Source organism: Silurus aristotelis, assembly GCF_946808225.1.
Source record: "Silurus aristotelis genome assembly, chromosome: 10".
NCBI classification, from domain to species: Eukaryota; Metazoa; Chordata; class Actinopteri; order Siluriformes; family Siluridae; genus Silurus; species Silurus aristotelis.
In genome coordinates, this window is record NC_139583.1 from 15,589,596 (window position 1) to 15,615,392 (window position 25,797).

Genomic DNA, 25,797 nt, shown 5'->3' on the forward strand with positions numbered 1-25,797 from the left:
CTGCTCGGAAAATACAGCTATTTTTGCTCTCTTGACCGGTGGGTCATGTGTTTCTTCATAGTTTCGAGCCACTATTCTGTATTTTAATGCTATCTAACCATTGTTTCCACATCCTTGCAAGCTGTCGATTTGTAACAACAACGACAAAAATAACAGTGGTAAATCACTATGTACAAGTATTCGTAATGAGCTATTAAAAATTGCTCCTACTGATGCATTGATTATTAATGTGTGTAGCTTGGGAGGAATGCTAGCCAGAAATATATGGATTGACCTGAGCATATAACATTAAAGTTTACATGTAAAATTAAACTAATGCTTGGCTAAAATCTGTAGGGCATTTTTTCTTCTCTTTTATAAGTCAAATTGAAAAATAGCCTGAGAACCACTATAGCAGGAGTGAGCTAAAAATTTAGAAAAGCACAAAATCTTAAATCTAAGATAAAAAAAACCTTCTAAGATTCCCAATTTGTACTCTAGTTGTTGTTAATATGATGTACAATTAGAAATGTGTTAAATTGGAAAAGAATGTAAAAATTGAATCATTTTTGATCTGGTGTTATCACTCATTTGGAATCCACTGCGAATATCATGTTCATAGATGCATTTCTGTGTTTTCTTTTTATTATATTTCAATAATAGTATGAATCATCGTTCATGTAATCGGGTTGTAACAGTCTTTCAACGGTGGTTTTGGCGGGAGTTTAGTGCGAACTCCTTGTTCTCCTGTCTGAGGATGAGTCAGTTTGGGCTGTGTGTGTCACACGCTGTAATGTTATGTTTCCATCAGCAGCCAACAGTGCTGCATGATATTCACATGAATTTACATTCTCTCAATTTCATGCAACAGGCCATGTGATGTAAAGTGGCAATTCCAAATAATCCACTCTCTTGAACAGTGTTCATCTTATATCTAGATGAATTACACAACAATCTCTATACAATTACATCATTTAAATTTAGACCAGTGATAAGGTCCACAGCAGCCCTCGTCCTGCAACCATCACACCTCATCTCCAGTGTGGTAGTTATTGTCATGATATGAGAATTGTCTGTGGTTATCTGTGCTGTTGTCTGCTACAATAATTAATTTTAAAACAGTTATAGAAAACTATTGTCTTTCAAACATTTGTACAACACTAGCCTGTTTTTTTCCCTCCTTGCCTCTAAGAAAGCACTTCAGAAATGAGTTTAACAAGCAGTTTCCTCTTTATCCTTGGCTGTTTCTTGGATTAAAAAATAATTATGGTGTCACTGTGTGCTGTCATCAGCCGAAGCTTTTAGTTTGCAATGTACTCATCTTAATTGCCTTATTAGAAAGTCTTTGTAAACATCATCATTTCTCAGCGGGGAAACAGAGTCAAAAGTGAACGTTTGTCCTACTGCACCAGGAGTTTTTAGTAGTTAGCAGGTTTCCCTGAGGGCAAATTATTTCATCTCCATTTCTCTGAAACAAACACATCTGTTTAGTTGGGCCATTGAATCACTTTATAATGCCCTCCATTACTTTGTATGTGAAAAAGAGAGCTGGAGGGTTTTGTGCCTCAGGACATGAGGTGTAATTATAGGTTTGGGACAAGAAAAGGCAGGACGAGTGTAATGTCCCTCTGGATTTGTGTGTGTGGGTGTGTGTATATGTGTGTGTATGAGACAGGTGGTAGGGGCAGGGGCATTTTAACATATTAGGCTCTACAGATGTGTGGGTGTTGTATTTGTGTATGTGCGTGCGTCTGTGGGTGTGGAGTGAGTGTGTGTGTGTGTGTGTGTGTGTGTGTGTGTGTGTGTGTGTGTGTGTGTGTGTGTCTGCATGATGCATATGCTTGTATTTGAATACTAATGTTTGTTGGGTCATTTGGATATGTGTATTTGGGTGTGTGTGTGTGTGTGTGTGTGTGTGTGTGTGTGTGTGTGTGTGTGAGTGTGTGTCTTTAACAATAGTTCAAACGTTAAGATTATGGCATTCTCTGATTACACAGAGAAGCATGCTCTATCTGTTTAACATTATTTTGCCTAGGCGTGCTCCTCACCTGCACCTGGTCGCACCTGTTTTTGTGAGTGTGTGTGTGTGTGTGTGTGTGTGTGTGTGTGTGTGTGTGTGTGTGTGTGTGTATGTGGGTGTGTATGTTCATTGGGAAGGAAGAAAGGAAAAGAGAGAGACTTCACCTGGGTATTTTCACTCATATGTAAAGAATCTGTTTTAATGACACCTGCTTTCCGAGTGTTTCACTTTGATTCAGAGAAAGAGGGAAAGTAAGAGGGTGAGCTACAGTCAATGTACGACTGGATGAAGCCATAACGTACAGCCAAAATATGAATGCTGTACATCACGGCATTTATCCACGGCATTTAGTATAATAGCATTTATCCACTAGTGTGTCATGGCGTGTCTGCAAATTGCCCATAGTGCTGCTCACTGGTGCTGTTTCCTCTGCCATTTGCACTGCAATGTACAAAGGTACCTGTGCTGAATTTGGGTGAAAGGCAAAAATAATGTAGACCATCGATTAATAAAAAATATACAGATGATGTGACATCTGATATCTAACACCTCTGGCTGTAGATACATTTCTTTCAGAACACAAATCCTCAGCTGAAGGTGAATATCTTAGTGCCTGCCAGAGTTACTAATGTTTCTCAAGTCCTATTTTTCTGGAAGATTTTTCAGCACCAATTTAATATTTTAGGTTAGTTTTTGACTTCTTTACTCTAGTATTGTTTTCTTATCGCTGTTTAAATGTATCTTGTGATCTAGGTACACTCTGCCATTTTATAAAAAAGGCCAAACTCATCTACATAGTATATGATATGATAGTTCTCTAACACAAACATTTTTCTTTCTTTCTTTTTATTTATATCATCTGGGAATGTTCGTCCTCAAACGTAAAGATGAAAGTGTTTGGGGGGGTGTGCTGCTGGTAAACCACTCATTGTGCCACAAAAGTGGCTTTTATTTTCAAACTCCTCTTATCTCTTTTGCAAAGATTTCTTGATTGGAAAAATCTCACTCTCTCACACACACACACACACACACACACACACACACACACACACACACACACACACACACACACACACACACACACACACTGGATACAAGATACAGTCCCAGGTTCAGGTTTGTTAAAGAGCATCAGATTCTGTGTAAAAATTGTATCAAGTGATATACAATCAGTCTACACCTTTTAATAATTCTCTCCTCATGCTAGCAGTGTGTGTGTGTGTGTGTGTGTGTTTGCCTGTGTGTGGGTTTGTATGGATACGTTAAAATGACTGTCCTGAAAAAGCAGCTGCTCCTTTCTTTTAGACAGCAGTAGTTTCTCTCTCTCTCTCTCTCTCTCTCTCTCTCTCTCTCTCTCTCTCTCTCTCTCTCTCTCTCTCTCTCTCTCTCACACACACACACACATACACACACACACACACACACACACACACACACACACACACACACACACACACACACACACACACACACCTTTGTAGAGATAAGTTAAAGGTGGCAGATTTTAAAATAATTTAAGTTTCTGAAGAAATGACACTAATACATAATACAGTGCTGCTACTGATGGAAGCATATTAATATTCAAATGCAGTATCTTCTAAGTAAATGCAGAGTGACTGCATTCCTGATATCTGACAGCCCAGGTGTGTATAAGGTCTGAGTGAATTGCGTATGGTTTACACTGATATGAAGTCATTCAGTGGGAGACTGAGACTGTGGAGAAATGAAGTTCATATATAGGTACATATGATGGTGTATTTATTTATTGCTCTCTCTCTCTCTCTCTCTCTCTCTCTCTCTCTCTCTCTCTCTCTCTCTCTCTCTCTCTCTCACTCACTCACACTCGCTTACTCTTTCTCTCTCTCTTTTCCTTCCTGCCATGCTCTTTCTCTTATTGTTTTTTTCTGCAGAGAGGGAAAATCCAGAAAAGGCCTTGTGAGCCTCTGACTCAGACACACAGACATGTCTGAATAACACACACACAGCAAGCTGCTGTGTGAATAGGTCTGTGATCAGCAACTGCTGTATAATTAGTACTTGTGTTAGATCAGCCATGCACACAGAGCTCCTCATACTTATGAGGTGTGTAGACACAATGGCCCTCTGTCTGTGTGTGTGTGTGTGTGTGTGTGTGTGTGTGTGTGTGTGTGTGTGTGTGTATGTGTGTGTGTATGTGTGTGTGTGTGTGTGTGTGTGTGTGTGTGTGTGTGTGTGTGTGTGTGTGTGTGTACACTCTACTCAACTCAACTCAGGTCCAGTTAACTCAAATCTACCAAAAATAAATTCAGATCTACTTGTCTCAGAGTCAATTCATTTAGTTCTGCTCAGATCTGATCAATCCGTCTCAGATCCATTAAACTCAGCTCTGCTGAAGAGCTATGCATCTCGGATCTACTCAAATCAACTTGGATTGACTTAACTATGGATAAATACAGATCTGTTCAGCTCATGTACTCAAAGCAGAAATCATTGTTATCCTTGTAAATCAATTATCCCTCCTGTCTGGTATTTCCCCATAATATGCACATTATTCTTCTGAAAGTATTAGTCAGTCCTTAAAGCACATCTGTGTTCCTGAAAGAAAGAATTGGTTAATTTAGAGGAAACAGACCAGAAAGGTGTGTGTGTGTGTGTGTGTGTGTGTGTGTGTGTGTGTGTCTGTCTGTCTGTGTGGGTCAATGCCACAGCTATAATTTTCAGAATTTTTACTTCTAAGTTCTAAAGTCGTTTGTCAGTAATATTTGTTTGTAATTGTCTGCTCTAGTAAGTGCCTAGTCCTCAAGGTGTCTGGCTTTCTGGTAACAAAGCATGTCTCGAATACCCCCATGTAAAAATGTTTGGGTGTCGTCTAAGAGCTTTCTGTCTGTCTCTTTCCTAATCTCTCTGTCTCTCCACTCTCTTTCTCTCCACTCTTATATCTTCTGTCTTTTTCGCCGAGTTGCTTGGCGGCCTCTATTGGCTGGTGTGCAGTAGCGGTGTTACTGGTTTTATCCCATTTCCTGTGTAGACATGAGGACAAAGGGCAGTCTGATCCCATAAACATCAGTGAGGTCTGTGTCTCTGTTCCATTCTGATACAGATATAACAATGAAATCAGGGTTATTGGGTTTAACTCTGCACAAAAGCGATTTAAATCTGGAGTCCTAGCATAGACTTGAGGTACCTATGGATGTTAGAGCACATAGAGTTGAGAGCGTGTGTGAGTCCATGTGCTCCCCTGTGTCTCACCGACGGAGTTGGTCTGGGGTGGGGGGAGGTGACGGTTGGCTCTGAAGAGGAAGTCTGTGGTTAGGCCGTTTTTCTCCATGTAGCAGTGCTTAAAAAAGCCTGGCTGTCCTTACAGATGTGGAAGCCATTTCAGGGAGTGTGTGTGTGGGTGCGCGTGTGCGTGCGTGGGAGGTAGTTTATGAAGCATGGGATTCAGGCAAGCCTGTCTGAGAGCACGTAAAGAAGACCCCACTTGCCCTAAAGCATGCTGGGAATGGCTCAGGTTTTGGCCTGCTGGTAAATGAAAGCCCTGTGCTGGTCAGGCCCAAAATAGCTCTTGAAAAAAATGCAAGAACGCAGGCCTGGCTATGCATCTAACAGAAAAAAAATAACAAAATTCAGATCTAATGCCGCCTCCTTACCCCATCTTTTTGGCTTTAATTTATTATATATTTGTTTACATAATAATAATAATGCTTATCCCCCAAGCCATAAAGCTAATGTGGCTGACAGTGTATGTCTAAGCTTAACATACACTCTCACACAAATGCTTTATATTTAAGAGATTTGTGTGTGTGTGTGTGTGTGTGTGTGTATGTGTGTGTGTATGTGTGTGTGTGTGTGTGTGTGTGTTTGTGTGTGTATCTCTGTTCTGCTTAATTGGCTACATTAATCATTTCCACATGGCCGCTGGCAGCTCCATCTGCCACTGACGTGTGTCCCTCTCATCTCATCAGAGAAGTGCACGGTGGCACAGGTGGCACAGGTGGCATGCCTCAACCTTACACTTCCTGTTGCCTTGTGTCCTTTCTTCACCATTCAGTTCATGCACGAAAATCATCACCTTGTTTTACCACCGATGGAGGTGTTTATTAATCATTTCCTGTCTTTGATCAAAATACAAATTTTTTTGTTGTTGTTGTTGCTTCTTCATGATCAGCTGTGAATTACTACAGTGTTATCGGGAGTTTATATCTATTTATGGGTTACCAATTAGGCTTTGTGGATGCGCAGGGTTTCATCTGTGTGTAATAACAATTGAAGTGTTGTATTCATTTTGCAAACATGCCTTATACCTTTTGTCATGATATTTTGTATTTCAGCTGGTAAAATTTTTTTTTTGAAGTAGTTCTGCTTCATTCATACCAACACACGCACACACAACTGGATACACACAAACACAAAATCATCTGCAGATTGAGATTTATAAGTGATAACCCCCCCAAAAAAATAGCAGTATTACACACTTACACTGTGATTTGTTCTCTCTGATTTCACATTGGGACTTACTTAGGCCTATTACTGTGTGTGGGGGAGAGTTTAATTTCTTCATATGTTCTTTGATATTTCTTTCATCTCTCTGCAGGACTATAAGTATAGACAAGTTTCAACTTGAGCGGCAATGATCAATATCAACTGTCAATTATGAAAAGCTTATCCACATGGAATTTTATGGTCGACATCATGTTTAATTAAGTAACACCAAAATATGTTGTAGTGTGAAAGCGTGTCCTGTGGTACTGTAATGTAAGTATGCAGGACTGGTATACTGATTTGACCTTCAACATATTCCCTGCTCACTTAGATTATAATCATACAACCAAAAAACCGTTCATTCATTCAATCATTTCAAACACTAAAAAACTGTAACTTGAGCAGAACAATAAAAACGAAATTGTTCATAGAATACAAGAGGGTGAGTCATCACAGAGACGTTTTCATCATTTCTTTCTTTGCTTCAAGAGCATCATTTCTCTATCGCTGTATGAGACACAAGGGCCGGGGAACAAATTCAATACTGCACATGGAATGATGGCGATGACGAGAGAGCAGTCAGTATGAATAAAAAGAGAGAGAGAGAGATAAACTTGATCCGTTCGAATAGTAAGCTTTCACTGTGGTAGAATTCCTTAAATGTAATTGAAATTTCATCATGGGAATGAATTATATTAATCATCATTAGTTGCAGCTCTTATATTGTTATTGTAGTCAACACTACATCTTAAAGTGTGCATCTAAAAGGTCGTTCACATGCCACACATATCAATGATTATAAGAGGATATATGTGTTTAAATAAACCTGCATGTCCACCTTATGTGTATATAGATATATCAGGTGGACATGCAGCTTTATCTAAACACATATGTCTGGAACAGTTCGGGTCACAGAAGTAAAGAGGGGAAGAACCCCAGAAGAGTAGATGATACACATGAAGGAGAGGGGACGAAGGAGAATTGTTTTGGCTCTTGAATTAAAAGCCTGGCACACGTGAATCCCTATATTTACTCTCCACCCCCATTTCTCTGCTAAGCACACACACTCATACACACACTGCCCCACCCTGTCTTGTTGACTACTTTCACAATACCACCGAAATTATTTTCTGTTCCATATTGTTTGCCATATTCAAATAGAATGTCAAAACCCAACTCTAAAGGCAGTGAGTCTTTTATTCACCATGAGCACAGTGAGGCTGTCTTTTTTCTTTCTCTCCTTCAACTCTTTTGTTCTTTTTATCTCAAAGCTTTATATTGTTACTATAAACCCATGCAAGACAGGCTAGGTCTTGTAGTAGTATTACCTTCCATCTGGAGGTAACAAATTACTCAGAAACTTCTGACAACACATCAGCTCATACTACTGAAGAACGCAGAGTCTTTCATGCATACGTTCTTAGTCTTAGTGTCATGTTCCTTTTGATGCCGTATCATAGAAAAGCCAGAGGGAGTAGAATGTAAATGCAGATGCTTTTGATCTGGGCTTGTCCAAAACCCTGGAATCATAGTCCAGTCTTTATTTCTCTAGTTATCTTGTTACCCATAACTAGTTTATTAGCCAATCCTGAGTGCAGCACTACAGGACTTTCCAAATCTTCTAAACTTTCTTACTACACTTTTATTGCACTCAGTTGTAGGGATGTGCAAATTACATGATCACAAACACACACACACACACACACACACACACACACACACACACACACACACAAACTACACCAGCTTTCATCTGGAGAGGTCTCTGCCAATGCATGCCTGATCTTCAAATCTATCTTTTTCAAGAAAATAAATATGAGAGCTATGAATGTCCCTATTTTATGGAAACAAGAAAAAGAGAAATATAAGAAAATACAGAGGGAAGGGAGACGCAGGCAGTGCATAATGAAAAATAACGTCTTTATAAATGCCGTACTTGAAAGTAGGCACAGTATGTGACTCATCACATAGAGAGTATCAAGCATGTTAAAAAGTGTCAGAGCTTTAGTGATGTCTCTGACACTACATGAGCAGCTGGATTGTGCGTATTTGCAGCTGGCGGCTGAATTACCTTTTCTAAAATATGCCCTCGCTCAATAAGCATGTCTTTTACACAGTCCTATACAATTTATCAGTAAAGCAGCAGGTAATAAGAGTGATGGGGCCCCGTTCATGGGCTTGTTCTGGTTAAGAGTGAAAGGGTTAGTGATGGAAATAGAATATCAAGGTTCTTTAATAGAGGCTTCAGTGCTTGTAGTTCCTGAGCAGAATGTCAGAAAGTTGAATATGTAAGCTTTCAATTCTGAAGAAAAATCTCAGGGTGATAGGCAGCTTATCTTCTACCAGCAAATATCTTGGAGTTGGCACAATCACAAAGAGTCGAGAAGAGCAAAAACATTTTGTGCTCTGACCATGAAAAAGAGGCAGCAAAAGAAATAAAACTGAAGAAAGGGAGTTTTTTTTTTCCACTCATTTGTATATGCTCCTGGTGTGTTCCCAATAAAAACTTTGTGTTATTGTGGAACTTGGGAATATATACATATTAGGGCTGTCAAAATTAACCTGTTAATAACGCGTTAACACAAATTTACACTAATTTAACTTAATTTAAACACTAATTTTATTGACACGTGATTAATGCAGCACGCATTAATGTAAAAAATATGAATTAATAAATAAATAGAAAAGAGGCGAAATTAAAACCTTTGACACAACACACACACACACACACACACACACACACACACACACACACACACACACACACACACACACACAAAACACACACATATAAAACATGATGATTTACGTAACAACAAGCACCATAATCACTTTCAAACATTCACAAGATTATTTCGCCTTCATGCTCTATGTTTAACTTTGGTTTCACTAATAAAAAACATACTTTTGCATAAAGCATCAATATTTGTCCATGCCCATGTTGATTAAAGTAAAAAGAAATTTAGATAAGTATTTTAGTTTAGTTTAATTAAGTATTAATTTAAGGTACATTTAGAACAGATAAGAATTTGTGATTAAGTTGCTATTATTCATGAGTTAACTCATGACAATCGTGAATAATCGCGATTAAATATTTGAACCCTATAATGCCAAATGTATCAACACCTGCAACACCTGCATTAACAATACTTTCCTCAAAAACCTGTTAAATACAATCTGAGACTTGTCTTCTGTCCCCTATTGGAGTTATCTACGCTCTGCAGTCAACAGCAGGCTTTAGGCAGGTTTTTCTAATATGGCTGCCTTTATAAATTGACTTGCTTGTTTTTTGCAGGGACATCTTTGCAGATTTTGAAAAAGATGTGGAAAAAATAAAGTTTATGTTGTTACAGATTTTTCAATATGAATATGTACTTTTTTTGAAGCAACTAATAATTGTTAAATTTTTTAAAGAATGTTATAGTAAAATCGTGTTGAAAATATGTGTATCAAATATTATACAGCAGGTATATAATAATTTAGCTTAGTCATCAATGTATTGCATTTCATGATGCAATCTGCATTATTCCTGCCACAATGCCAAATACAAAATACAATACAAATAAGTATTTAACTGATAAAAAAATTATATGTCCTCTTAAATTCATTTATTAGCAAGCTACATCATTAGATTGGATGTACAAAAATCAAATATTGGATGTACAAAAATCAAATATTTCATATGGACTAGTGCAAATGAAATATTTATTTGATTTTTGTACATCCAGTCTAATGATGCAGCTTGCTAATATTTGTCTTTTCAGTAAAACAAATTAATGATTATCATAATCTATATGTTATATTTACCAATTCAGATAAGAAATTCAGAATACACAAACATTATTTTTTTGTATGTATTTTCAGAGAAATTGTCATCGGCATGCTTATGGATGGCAATAATCAACAATAATCAGTATACATTGTTGTGATCAGTAAATTCGCATAAATGCCTAATGTATCATATATGTGAAATAAAAAAATTACATTTGTAAATTGTAATCTTTTTTTTATTTTTTTATTTAGTTTCAAGACCCATAAACACTTCAAATTCCAAAAAAATAGAATTTTCTGTTAATTATTTCATATGTCAGGCTTCACAGGGTTAATTGATTGACAGCCCTAATATTTGCGTGTGTGTGTGTGTGAGAGTGTGTGTGTGTGTGTGTGTGTGTGTCTGTGTGTCTGTGTGTCTGTGTGTCTGTGTGTCTGTGTCTGTGTGTGTGTTATTATTGGCCATATTGAATGTATTGGTTGGTATAAGTTTGAGTTGGATGAATGTGTAAGTAAAAGAGTAAAGCAACAAAAGTATATTTAAACGTATATTAAAAAATATCTTGTAAAGTATACTCCTGTAAGTATGTTTATAACGATATCTGTTTTTCCAGGTTTCGAAACCCTTTTTTGCTGAACTGCTAGTGATTTTTGTTTCAGTCTTTGGAAATTTTATATTACTGTGATTTGTTAGAGGCAAATGTTTTTGTCATTCGTCAGCAGTGTGTCATAAATTTGCACTCTAATTATACAGTACGGCTGCTGTCAGCCTGCTGTGTGTGTGTGTGTGTGTGTGTGTGTGTGTGTGTGTGTGTGTGTGTGTGTGTGTGTTTGTATGAGGATGTGCTTGTGTGGGCTCTGACCTAAATGTTTGAGTATTCATCTTTCCGAAATAAGGATGCAGTTTCAGTTAGGCTTTTGCCGCCATGATCTCAGTGATTTTTAGCTTAAACTGTTATGTTTCCAAGTCTTCACTTTGCATATCAATATGTGTGTATTTGTGTGGGTATAAGTTTCAGGATCAGTGGATCAGTTAGTTTGCTCGGAGGTATTTATGCTGAGGACATGGTGGAGAAGGAATGATGGGAAATAGAAAAACACAGTTGAGATATAAAGAGGGATAAAAAACAGAAACTGAGGGGATGAGATCTTAATCCACACAAATGTTCATACACCAAGTGGCAGTTTTAATGTTGCCTCCTGGCATTTTTCTTGGGGGAAACTTTACACAGACAGTAATCAGAGCTCAGGGTTAAACATGAGACACTAGAGCAGGTCTTGCAGAAACACCAACTATTTTTTTTTTTCCATAAAAGGAATATTGAATGCACATTTTTTCTTTTATTTTTTACTGGAAAAATACACAAACAAAAAAAATCCTAAATGAGTGGATGTGAAATCAGTACAAAATGGATCTTAAAGTTTTGTGATTTTCAATTCAATTCAGCTTTATTTGTAGAGTGCTTTTAACAATGGATATTGTCCCAAATTATCTTTACAGAGATAAAGAGGTTATTAAGATCTAGGGTTAGGGTTAGGGTTAGAGTTTGTTTGGTGCCTAATGAGAAAGCTATTGGCTCCCTGAGATGGCCTGAGGAACAAACCTTGAGAAGAACCAGACTCGAAAGGTAGCCTGTCCTCATTTCGGTGGCATATATATATATATATATATATATGATAATAAGATAATAGGGACAGTTGAGTTGTTTTCATGTCAGGTTACTTTATTAAACAGGTAAAAATCTGCCCTGTTTTTCCTGTAAGGTGGCTTTTTCCTGAGTACAGTGGAACCCTGTTCTGTGCCATGGCTGCCAGTTTCAGTTACACACTCTGATAAAGAAATTGATTGATTGGTTTTAAATCATTTGGAAGTCTGAACTAAAACCCTATACCTGCTACCTACTAGGTTTAGGAGCTCATGTGAGGTATCCCAGTGTCTCACTGAGCTGTGTCGACATTCATAACAGAATGGGAACAAAGAAGAATTTAGAAAACAAGGTAAATTGCTGTTATGTTGTGCTACATGGTGGGATTTAAGTGCCATATTGTTTTCTGTTTGTTTACACTGTCAATATTTACACTAAGCAGATGAAGTAAACGTGTGTATTTAGTTTTGGTTATGACTGATAACGCTGCAGGACAAGCTTAATTACGGCTCGGAAAAGATGTGATTAGCCTTGATAACAGTAGGAATAAAAACCTAAACACCTGCTTCCTGTTGATGAACAGAAATAAAAGAATGTCATTCCTCCAGCTTTTCTTTGTCATTGCCTCCTGAGTCTCTCCCAACCATTCTCTTGTCCAACTTGAAAACATGTTTACAGAAACTACTGTGTATGTGTTTATTTCATTTATTTTCATGCGATTATGGGATTATGGTGATCAGCTACAATGTGTGACTTATTCCTAGAGTGTGTGTATGTTGACAACACAGCAGATGGCAAGTTTGAAGTGTGGTTTTAGTGTAAGCGGAACAGAGATTCAGAGAATTTTATACACTTACCGTTACAGAAGGTACGTTGTGACGTTAGTCATGAAATGACATTGCATATACATTACATATCATTTGCTGCACATCTGAGTATCTGTGGAAACAAAGCTGAAGAATGAATAATAAGCAAAAAAAAAATTTTATTTAGAGTGTTTGGATTTTCACGCTTCATCAGGGTGCATGGATCATCTAACCCAGTTATCAGAATCATCACAGACAACTAGTCACAGTTTCCTAACTAAGCTTTTGTTAGATTTTTAGATGTTTCTTTAATAACCTTTTATGCAAGTCCTTCTATGAACTAATTTTAACAGACATAAATGGCTACCCTACACTGTACATGATTTTTGACATTTTGATTTTAGATTGAACTTTACGCTGTAAACAGAGAAAGAGCCAGGAGTTGAGAAGGTTGCTGCACTTGAGGGGGTGTTTTGGTAGTTTTGATCAGTTGTAAACATGGAATTACAAACTATAATTTTAATGCAGCATTGGTAATGGAGGTGGAAACAATTCTGTCAATTTCAGTAATCAAGTAACAACCAGAATATTCTAGAATGTCGAAATGCATCTATGAACAATCCAAAAGACAATTACGAAACTCATAATAAACAAAAAAAAAAAGTGCAAGTGATAGGCAAACAGGATAAACAGGGCACACACTAGAATCAGCTTTGGAAAACAAACTGAAGCCAAACCCAGAGAAGCAACATGTAAACAAAGGCTTGGAATCATCTCTAGAACTAGGAGCACTGAAAGTCCAGTCTGTTTCAAGCGTGTGCTACTGAATACAGGGCTGCTGAGTTAGACGTTCGGTGATGACGAGCTGCAGAAAGAATCCTGACTGGTTTGCATTTTGTTTGACTGCTCCATAATGGAAACTGATGTACAAGTGGTTTGCTGCGATGGGGAGTTTGTGATAAGAGAGCGAGTGACAACATGACACTGGGCCAAAATATAAAGTATATCAGCCATAAATGACATTCTAGCAAAGGAGTGTCAACAGTGATGTTGTGTGTAAATTTCCAGGTGCAACCTCATCTTCAAAGATAGCATTGTGATGGCATATTCAATGAAAGCCATGATGAAAAGTGAACTGGAGAAGCTCCAAAACTTTACCGTTATTGAGCCTGTAAAGTTTTTTAACGAATCTGGTAAATGCAATGTAAATGTAGTAGCAGTTTTAAGTATGCTACAAGTGAGGAAGAACCCCAGGGTGTATCACAGGATGCTTTTGCATGTAAGATAGTGCCATCTGGTCCTGCTAATGCAGTGACAGTGCCAGCTACGCCTGCAAGACGTTGACAGGAAATGTCAGCCTTCTCTCAGCCAGGAAATCCTACAAAGAAAAACTTGAAGAAAGTGTTCTAAATATACAAGGACATTTTACTACCTTATTTTTTATCGAAGACAAAAATAAATTGTGCAAATTTCTTTCTTAAAATCAGCACCTTTCCTGTTAATATTTTGCGTTGGTGCTTGTACACAGGTCATCAGGTGCTTTTTCATGTATGCTGTTCCCCATTGTTGCCAAACATGATGATTTTTTACATGACAAACAAATTAATCATCTGACCACAATACATGATGGCAGTTAAGCAGTGCTTCTTCTTCTACTTCTTTCGGCTTCTCCCATTAGGGGTCGCTACAGCGGATCATCCGTCTCCATACTACTCTGCCCTTTACATCTGCCTCTTTCAACCCAACCACCTGCATGTCTTCAAGCAGTGCACTTTGTCAGTTATCATTTTCCTGCAGCTTGTTTAAAATCAACTAAAAGTCTAATACTTTCTCTCATTGTGCTCCAATGTAGTTTTTTTCTACCAGATTTGTGTAAATAAGGTTTTTCAAGATTCAGTTCTTTTATCTTAAAAAAAAAGAAAAAAGTTCATTCATTTTCTATGACAGAATGCTTTTGACAACAGTGTTGCCAGCAAGACCAATATATATTTGTTTATATAATTATCTATAATTATGTAGAGCTTAATGTATTGCACTCTAATATTTTAATATAGTTTCTATAATGACTGTTGTAATGTAGAGGCTCTAAAGAATATTTAAAAGCTGATTGTTGATATGATAAAGCTCTCTATAGTACACTCAGGGAAGAGGGTTAGTAGCAGCTAAGTAAAAATATTCATATAGTCTTTAAGGACAAAGGATTTTGCTCTTTGCGTTCTCACTATAATTGTAAATCCCGTCGTGTTTTATTCCAAGCTTATTTAGCTTGTTAATTGTCATTACTTCACTTAGTCTAAAACACTAGGTCCTTTGTTTGCAGCTAAAGCGCATACAGTAAAGATGGAGAAAGAGATAGATAAAGCACTGTAGTAAAGATGACTAGTGGCATACAAAGCTTGTGTTGTCTGTGTGTCTGGGAAGAGCGTGTTAACTGTCTGAGACGTGTCCAGTGTACATCCACACACTGCTGTGTGATTTGGGTTCCAGCAGCTTTGTGCTTCTGTAGATTGTATACCACTGTGTTAAACTTTTGCCTTTATTCTGTGTGTGTGTGTGTGTGTGTGTGTGTGTGTGTGTGTGTGTGTGTGTGTGTGCTTACACACGTGTGTATGTGGGTGTGTGCGTCTGGATGGGTGGGTTGCTGGGTCAGTGAGTGGGTGGCTATGTTTGTGGTTGTATGTGTGTATGTGTGTCCTAGACCGATAGACTGCATACTTTTGTCTCAGCTTGAATCCTGAGACATGATATACTCCTGTGGCTTACAGCCAAATTCTCCCCCCCCCCCACACACACACACATACTTCTTACTCTGAATTACTCTCACTCTCTTTTTACCCTGTCTTTTTCTCATGCTTCTCTCTCTAAGCATCTTACCTACATCTCCACACTTACATGTACTGCACATTTATACCAGTGCCTCCCTCCCTCTCTCTTTCTCTCTTCCAAACACTCTTTCTCTCTTTCACACACAAACACACACACACACACACACACACACACACACACACACACACACACACACACACACACACACACACACACACACACACACACACACACACACACATATACCCACAGACACATGGATGTAATCATTACCCCGGTGCACCATTGCCCCTGATCAGTATAAATAAATTCAGACTTGGCTTTGCTCATGTCTGCTAAGAGAGCTTCAGTGTAGTCTTTCCTGACGCTACACTGGACTCTAAAAATAAACAATTTCATTACAGGAAGTTTAACGACACAGTATAACATTAGGGGCAAATATGGGGGCAAAAACAAAAACAGTGAACTATATACACATCTTACAGCATGGCTTCATATTTGCTTTGTTGAAGACCGAGCCACATGTTTTACAATTCAAATGGGCCAATGTGTGTCCGGACATGACGCAGTAAGGTGTTTTCAGGTGCGGTATACTTAAAGACTTTTTGGTTTAGACAAAAGGGGAAAGACATCTGTTGGGTAGAATCATTTAGTCTCCTAAATTTTAAATAATGTTCTAGGTGATATGGAAAAAAAAATAATAATAATTTCAGCATCTCAGGGTTGTGTGTTTGGATGGGTCCCTAACTAATATTATTAATATATGGCCTTATTTTTATATAAAGACTTTACAGATTGTGATCTCTTGGTCACATTGCGCATTGAATTTCTATAGTTCTTTATACAGTGCACTTTACCTGTGAGATATTTTACTTCCTGTATTTATAATCACGTTGTGTGTGTCTTTGTGCGTGTGCACAGGTGTACCTGAAGGCCCCTATGATCTTAAATGGAGTTTGTGTGATTTGGAGAGGGTGGATTGACATGCAGCGTCTGGATGGGATGGGCTGTTTGGAATATGATGATGAACGAGCACAGGTATAGCCAGAAAACGTACCACAGCATATGCATTAAGGTTTTACATGTCAATAAAGCTGTTTATTGGTCTTCATGCATTAACATAATATGATGATATTTCCTCTTTTTTTGGTGTGTGTGTGTGTGTGTGTGTGTGTGTGTGTGTGTGTGTGTATGCTTGTGAAGCATGAGGATGCTCTTGCTCAGGCTGCTTTTGAGGAGGCTCGCAGGAGGACTCGTGATTTTGAGGACAGGGATCGTTCACACCGCGAGGATCTAGAGGTGAGTGTATGCTGTGTGTGTGTGTGTGTGTGTGTGTGTGTGTGTGTGTGTGTGTGTGTGTGTGTGTGTGTGTGTGTGAGCGATGAATGTTTTTTCTTTTTATCAGACAGGTTAGTGCATGCATACACATCACTGTATTCCGTATATTTAAGATTGTGGTGGGACAAAAGGTAAAACCTGTTGGTGTGTGTGTGTGTGTGTGTGTGTGTGTGTGTGTGTGTGTGTGTGTGTGTGTGTGTGTGTATGTGTGTATGTGTGTATGTGTACACATCTTTCTGCGAGCAATTCCTTGCTGTATTTTCTATTGTCCTGCAGGTTTACTTATTCCACTAGCATTTTCATTACAACCACTAACATAATGTATGATGCTTAAAACTAATTGTTACATCTGTATTAAACTTGTATAAATGAGAATAAATGTTACTAGTTATAACTAAGGTTAAGAGTGTGAGCCTGTGTGTGTGCGTGTGTGTGCGTGTGTGTGTGTGTGTGTGTGTGTGTGTGTGTGCCCAATACATGTGCTTTACTTGTTGACTTGTGGCTCAGTGCATGCTGAATCTTTGCTAAGTACAGAAACATTCTGAAGTCGATCCAAACTGCGCTCCTAAGATGAAAACCAAATTGTGTTTTTTAGGACCCTGTGGCATCAAAAATCTGGGACTGATGGCATTCACGGACCAGGGTCTGTCTCTTCTGCTTCTCTCTATCCCTGTGTAATGCACTAAACCATGTCTGTGTCTGTAAGTTCTGTGTGTGTGTTTGTGTATGTGTGTGTGTGTGTGTGTGTGTGTGTGTGTGTGTGTGTGTGTGTGTGTGTGTGTGTGTGTGTGTGTGTGTGTGTTTATGTACATGTGCTTGTGTTGTGTGTTGTGTGTGTGTGTGTGTAAAAGCAAGAGCCTGCATGAGTTTGTCTTTTGTGAAGATGTTCTGTTAGAGCATGTGCATGCATTTTTGCAGCTTCATCTGTGTATTTATGCTTAGTATGTTTTTCTGCACTTTCTGTTTAATACTGTACTTCAAAACCTCGGTCATGATCCATATTCCTGCAGTTTCTTGACATTTGACATACACTGCCAGTCAAATGTGATAATGATTTATTTTATTGCGGTTTGAAGCAGTTCATTATTGCCACAGACCAAACTAAATAGCAATTAAAGTTGGAAAGCTTAATCTGTGTGGAATTAGTTAACTGCTCGCTCTCAGATCCTGAAGGTGCTCTAATTGTGTGCTTCATCAATGAGGGAAAAGGTGTTAAGACTATAGCTTATGTCTGATAGAGAGCGCTAATATAACCTGTAAAATGTGTCCTGTGCTACAGTAAATGTAGAAAAGCTTTTCCTGCTTTATTTACACATTGGGCCTTACAATATTGAAACAAATGCAAATATTACTGAAAAATAGCAATAAATAAAAAGCATAATTGATCTCAATGTTCACCCCTAAGGTTAATACTTCATAGAAACACTTTTTAATTTAATTGCAGCTTTGCATCTGTTTAAATACTTTTGTCAAATTCTGTACAATCCAATTCAAGTCATTCTACAGATGCACCTTTCATGCACCTGCACCGTCTTTTCCTTTTGGCACTGTAGTTATTTACTTTATGGTGAATTTTGTGGTGTGCTTTAGGTCCTTGTCGGAAGAAAAGCCGTTAAAAAGTGACCCTTCTTACAATCTTGTTGGGGTAGCATTTTTTTCTCAAGAGTTTGTTGGTATTTTGCTCCATCCATTGTCCTTCCTAAGCTGACCGATGCTCCTGTCCCCATTGAAAATAAACACCCCTACAACTAGACCCTACCACCACCATTCTTAAATGCAGGTTTGGTGCTGCTTGGATGGTCAGCTGAAACTGACTTTTAACCAGATGTACTGTTTATGGTTGAGGCCAAGACTAACTTCCTTTTTTTTATCTCACCTCAGAATCTTCAGTGTCTATTTTATTTTTCAACCAGTGCCAGATTTGTGGAGCACTTGATATTGTCGTCAAGACCACTCAATGCCAAAACGTACTGTATTTCCTTGTTGTCCTCTGCCGCTTGGTAGAATCTATGAGCATCTTCTCCATCACTTGGCTATCCAGTTTGGGGGAATGGCCTGAACCTACTTAATTGTAACCTGACATAAACTGTACTTAACTGTGCATCTTGGGATGCATAAAGCCTTTGAAATCACCACCTTATCGCTGAATCCGGATGTTAACTTTGAAATGTACCATCAGCACTGGAATGTTCTTAGTACAGCCATGTTTATTCTGAATTAATCAACATATATTACATCTTTTAGGTTGCCTTTTTAGCATGTGCAGTATGGTGCCATTTAAAGATTAAAGTATTAAAATATCTGGTGTATAAAACAGGCTTAGTGTATATATTTTGCTGTCATTTTGGAAAGCCCTCTGTGAGTTTCTAAAGCAATTTCGGGCAAATCCTTAAAGTGAACATTTTGAAAATCAATCATATATCATTTAAATGCATTTTTAGTGTGGTTGAAAATCAAGAATCTTCATCCATGACAGCAAAGTCAATCCATAATCTCTTCACCCCTTTTAATTAAACTTTAATAAACACTTTCTCATCTTACTGCCAATATAACCCGTTTAGATCTTTTGAGGCACTGGAATTTTTTCCTCCTCTGCAGCTCTCTACCGCTGAACCCCCACCCCACCCCACCACCACCCACTTTATTTATTCTGGCAAGGGGAAAATGGTTTGAATCTGGCTAGGACTCTCATCTGACATGCAGCCCTCTATTTCTTGCTGGAATGACAGGGTGGTGGCACTCCATTATCTGAGGAAGAGGGCAGGTTTGCTTTGCAAATGAAAACATATGTTGTTTAGAGTGAATGGAATCAGCCATGACTGAGATGATGAGTGTTGAGCATGTGTGTGTGTGTGTGTGTGTGTGTGTGTGTGTGTGTGTGTGTGTGTGTGTGTGTAATAGAGAGACTTACTTTTCTGTCTGCATGTGTAATATTTACAGTGTTGTGTGCACGTAAGAGCGTATGAGTGTGTGGTCCCACCACAGAGATGTATGAATTGGGGGGATTGGGGGGGGGGGTTTAGAGTTTAATGGCCTTCTCTCTGATGGATGGAGAATTGATGGGCCATTTTTCATCCAACTTTCTGCCTTTACTTCAGGTGGGATTACCGCATGACTGATGCTCAGGCCCAGAAAGTATTAATATATCATTAGTATTGATCATCTTCATTAGGAGTGCTGTCTCGCTCAGTCTAATCTAAACTCTATTGACTTGCGGTACAGGCAAACACTCCTGCATGGCTTTATATGATCGATATTGTTTTCTTTTAATACAGACACACACACACACACACACACACACACACACACACACACACACACACACACACACACACACACACATGGCACACACTTACCCCAAAGTTTATGCTTCATTCAAGGAGAGGATGCAACTTGTAATCCTCTCCCTGACATTGGTCAAATAGAGGGAAAACACCTACTACACTTGAAATTTCAATTTCTCAGTATAGAGTAGTCTTCTCAACTACCAGTCCTTTCCTTTTTAGGAGATTGACATTAAAACAACAGGCCGCACACAATTTGTAAAGTGTATATTACACCTTCTCTACTTTTAAATTAATTTATAGCATTTTCGACTTTAGAACAGAGCATATTCGGCATGTAAGGCCTGATTAAGAGCTTTGACAATATTGTAATGATTTGAATGATATGCTGTTGTAAAATTAAAATGTAACATATAACATCTATTTCCAGGTTAAATACAATGTCATTTGTATGTATGCATTTAGAAACTTGAAATCTCAGTGAATTAAAACCTCTTCTCATTCTGCTCTCACTAACCACAATGTGAGTGAGTAACTGCAGTGGAAAAAGGCATAATGGGCCTGAGCTACTGCTGATTCATCCTCATATGCCAGTATGATCAGACCATAAATCAAACTTTTTAAAATCAAACTTACAGCAGGCTTTATGAGTTACTTGTTGTAGGATAAAAAGGTTGAAAAATAAAAGTTCAGATCAGGTCCAGGCTTAGAAACTGCTATAATGGTTAGTCAGGTGGACGATGAGATCACACGATGTCTGCCTCTATGTCTGCCTCTCCTCCTTGCTGTCTGCCTGTCCGTCTGCCCTGTCCATGTCTCAAAGTCTATGTTGGGAGAGATTTAGGCATATGCAAATAAACATATGTATCTGTTATATGGGGCAGCAGTCATGTTTTTATTTTTAAATGATTTGAAGACTAATGACTGCCTGCCACTCATACAAAAAAAGTAGTTCCATTTTTAGAGGTTTTTTTTGTGCTGCAGCTGCGCGCTGCTGCCCTCTGCTGTTACTTTTATGTGTCGCATGTCAATTTTAGGAAAAATAATTGAGCTCTTATTTGAGGTCATTCAGTTCATAGTAGTATGTTTATGGTTCATACATCATTTATCATAGTTTATTATTTTTCTAAAAAAATAAAAAACTTATACAGCTATTAGCTTCATCATGCCTAAATACTTTGTGTTTGTAAATTTAATTCCACTGATTTTTTTATTTTTTTATTTCTAGTAGTTAGCTTATAAAATCATATAAAAACACAACTTGGTCCTTCAGTAGGGGTAGTATTTAAATAAAGTGCAGAAAAACAAACAACCAGCTAACATATTGGATGTCTCAGAAGGCAGCTGCCCTTGTACTTTAACCCAAAAATGTCCTGAATGGAAGGCAACGGTGGTGAGAGTATTCTGTGATGTACATAATTGCATTACCCATGTCTGAGATGTTGGGACGTTAACTAATGTCTGCTAATGAACTGTTTATTGTTTACTTAACGTTAACTGTGGTCTTTGTGTGTGTGTGTGTGTGTGTGTGTGTGTGTGTGTGTGTGTGTGGCACAGCCCAGGCGACAGCAGGACCCCAGCCCTGGCTCCAACATGGGCAACACTGACGATCACAAGATGCGCTAACGGCAATCAGCAATCCGGTGGGCAGGGAAGGGTGACACCATCTCCATCACCACAACAAACTCACAACTTCATGGCCCCTAATAATTACTCAAGAGACCAAAGTCCACAGGTGGGGGGGTGGGGGGGGGTTAGGGTTTCATATTACTCCCTTGCTAAAACGTTCTGACAGGGTGTGTGTTGGTTTGGGCTGGTATTAACCTGGTTATGGGGGATACGTTGTATTCGATTCTTTTTTCCCTTCCCTCTTCCCTAGTTCCTTCTTAGGGTTTTGCACTATACGATACTTTCAAATAAGTTCCCATGATGCCTTCCAGTAAGTGTTCCTACCTACATTTTCTTTCATCCCCCCTATGCAAGCTATGTTATTTTAATTTTTTTTGGCACTATTGTAATGAAACGGCATTCTTATTATTTTTTATTAATATTTGTTTGTGTGAAAGTCAAAATGTTTACTTTTTTTTCTATATATAACTCGTGTGTCCTCGCTCTCTTGTAGAAGAAACCATTAAACGTTGCTAGTGCTGTGTGAGTGAAAAACAAAACAAAACAAAAAAACAGAAAAAGTCAAAGAAGCTGCTGATCTTGTTGACAAGGAAGGCTTATCATTTTGTCATCATCCCGCATGTTCTTAGCACCTTCCACTATTTTCTTGTTAGCGTACATCAAAACACACTTTGAAAGCACCAAGCAGCAGGAAGTGCATATTAAGGTCAACCAGCTCATACTGGCTTCCGCCTTCTATTATTCCATTTTGTTGTGCTTTTCATGTTCGCACCAGTTCAGGATCTTTTTTTCTCTGCCTTGATAGAAAATGTAGGCTGTTTTCCTCCTACTGGTGCTGCTTGTTTGAACCTATGCCAGAAAATATGATCAGAATATGCAATGTTACCTTTTTATTTAAAAATTACAACACGATGGAATATTTCAAGACAGCTAGATAACAGGTTTGTGTTGTGCTCTGTTATCTTCAGGTTACCTTTTTGGTCTTGTGAGTGTCTGGAGCATTTGTTAAAAGAATACAGGGTGAGTGATTGGCTCAATGAAAAAATCACTCTAAAAAATGAGCTGAGAGTCGGATCATGTTTGAAAAGTTGATTCGTTTTTTTTTTTTTTTTTTTGGGGGGGGGGTTGGCAAAAGAAGATATTAAAAAAAAAAAAAATCTTCTTAATCGAAATTGCATTTGAACTTTGAATACCTATAGTGTGTTAGCAACTGTTGTAGTAGAATTATGTGTATGTTCATGCTTTTTACCAAAATGTTCATATTAAGGCTTTTATTATTTAGTGGTTTTAGGTGATCTTCCTAAATACAGCCTAGCCTTAAAGAACACACTAAGCAGAACTTAGTGGCCATGATGGAAAGTGCTAGGTCTGAGAGATGTAGCCTCAGTGTGTTACTGCAGAAATGTGTGTCCGCTGTTGCGTTCAACTCGATTCTGTTCCATGTTTTTTTTTCTACTCTGTGTAGTCAGCCATGCCACTCATGATGTCATTTATCACCACATTATAAGCATTACTTAGACTGCATTCACGATCGGAGCTATTCGCAAGCGCTGGGTCACAAATATTCTTTGTAATCTTGGTGAACTTTGGAACAGTGTTATCACAGCACTGCTTATGGGCTCAAATTCTGTTATTTGGTGTAAAAGAAAAACTCAAACAAGTACAGGTACGGAACCGCAGCATGGAAATAATACAGAGTAGTTCAATAGAGGAATCCTCTGAAATGTTTGCAATACCTCATTAAAATGATGCAGGTACAGTAGCAGCTCATTCTAGGTCAGAAATGCAGTACTCAATATCTCTCACCAATTGATTTTAAGATATAGCCTATTACTCGAGCATAGTCTACCTCTAGCTACAACCAAAAAGTTTCATAGCCGGATACGTGTGCAAAAATGATCTGATGGCTCCATGTTATAGATGTTTTTCTTGATTTTTATGAATGGTTATTGCCAAATTATCAGAAAAAATGGTTACTTTGAAGGTCCCATATTTTTTCATACAGTCCTGCAAAAATCAGAGGTCAGTCTCAAGCTGGTGTTAATGCCATGTCTTGATTCTTGCTTGTACTTTCCAGCAGGAAATAGGAAACCCTCTCACACTCCCTCTTTCCCCCATACCAGGTGTGTCTTGTGCTGTGTGTCAAAATCTACCATTGCTGCACCTCATAACATTCTGAGATTCTGCATCAACCTTTTCCTTAATGCTGGCATTAAGACAAGATACACACCAGGGAATGGATTTTCACACATTTCTTTTTTTTTTTTTTTTTTAAATAAATTGTTTATTTTCTTAATTGTCGTTTAAGTTATTGATGGAGGATTGCCTTTTCATTTTCAGGACATGCTATGAAGAATGATGTAATTCTGTTTTTATTGCTTACTTTTGTCCTTAATTCCATTAGGGCTTAAGGATGCTTTTTCTATGTTATATGGTTTAAGCTTCCCCCATTTTTAAAACAGGGAGGACTGTTAACTGAAGTGTTATGTTTGACTTGTTTCTAAATAAACTTTTTACAAATGAGTTGTGTACAGTCTCCGTGAGAGCCGGACTATTGATGGCAGATGCTGTCACTGTACTTTTAATACAAATATGATGTGATAATTCGAAGTGTTGTTTTTTTGCTATCAGACTTTTTCTTTAAATAAACCAAAATAATAAAATTGTAAACATTAGCCCTTTAAACATCAAGGATTTATGAATTAAATTGAATTATACTGAATTATATTCTTCAATCAAATCCACTGCATAACTTTTGAGTCCAACTTAAACCATGACACAGGTCAAATTCTTCATTTCGAATTGAACATGTTGCAATTTTTCATTCAGGGAGGTTTGTGATGTTGAAACTAATGTAGTGTGCTGATTTTCTCGTCCTGTGCAAACTGCAAATTGTCACTGATCAGGAACCTTTGTGCACTCAAGCAGTGAAGATGCACATGTATAACATTATAATCCTTCAAACTTATCATGTACATTAAATCTGCAGCATTAAAAATGTTTGCTGCACTTTTTTGGGGGGATTCTTTGAATTCAGAAACCTACCCTGATGCACTTTTTTGTGGTTGGCTCCTCATCCTTGTAACCTTCCTCAATGGCGTGTGCTTATATATTGCCCATCATTACTGTGCAATATTGTGTTGCAGCAACTGCACTGCAGGTTAGTACACAGCTTCCTTGGCCAAACTCGAACAACTACAGCGGATTAAATTGTACACAATTTGTAGTTGAGGTTGCTGTCTTACAATATCACTTTTACTAAAGCTCTTGTGCATGTTTTACGAGCACATTGAAGCTGCAAACTAATAACAAGCCGACTGGCTGTGATGGCAAAGGCAGAAGTAAAGTACTGCTCCAGACTGATGAAGCTTGGAGTGTAAATTTATACTGATTACAGAGCTGGCAAACTGTTTGAAAACGTATATGATATGCTGGTGAACATGAGGATTACCATACAGTAGCAGCTCCCGGCTGTTAATGGGTTAAAGCCATCAATGGGAGGCACAGTAGGTACAGACATCCAACACGCAGATCTCCCAAACAGAGCAGAAAATTACTGGGGGGGTTATTTTATTTTTTTTGTATAAACAGGAATGAGTTTTGCCAATAAAAAGCAATAGACATGGGACATGGAATCCTCCTTTCTTTTCTCCCAATTTGGTAACATCTTTTATTCACTCTTTCCTATCACAAGACAGCTACAGTACAGACTAAAATACCACACTTTTGATTTGTCAAAGATTATATATAAAAAAAAAAAAGCAGAGAAGTTAAATGCTTTTTTGTGTTACATTACTCCCTGACTATTGATCAAAGAGGCATAAGCAACAAAAAACAGCTCACATGTGAGCAGACCACTGTGGGTCTACTGTGTCTCTGAGCAGAATGCTACTGCCATTGTGATACACCTGGTTTTACCTGGAAGCTCTGGGACTAAACATCAAAAGAAACTGTGAAGAAACAAGAAGGTGGTTCAGCTCATTTGAGACATAGGGTTAGGGTTAGGGTTAGCGGAGTGGAAATTGACCTTTTTGTGA

General features: G+C 38.1%; 1 protein-coding gene across 3 annotated transcripts in view; it reads left to right on the plus strand.

Moving 5' to 3' along the window:
* The window catches only part of cbfb (core-binding factor subunit beta), a 38,484-nt gene extending 14,201 nt beyond the window's left edge, over positions 1-24,283 (plus strand). Inside the window, exons 4-7 of one of the 3 annotated variants that reach the window (XM_083552735.1) lie at positions 16,431-16,547; positions 16,713-16,808; positions 17,443-17,490; positions 21,694-24,283. In XM_083552735.1, the coding sequence (XP_083408861.1) occupies positions 16,431-16,547; positions 16,713-16,808; positions 17,443-17,472 (243 nt within the window). In that variant the 3' untranslated portion in view covers positions 17,473-17,490; positions 21,694-24,283. Of the gene's footprint in view, positions 1-16,430; positions 16,548-16,712; positions 16,809-17,442; positions 17,491-21,688 lie in introns of all 3 variants that reach the window. The other 2 variants (XM_083552734.1, XM_083552733.1) reach the window with 2 other exon arrangements.
* The last annotated feature ends 1,514 nt before the right edge of the window (positions 24,284-25,797 follow it).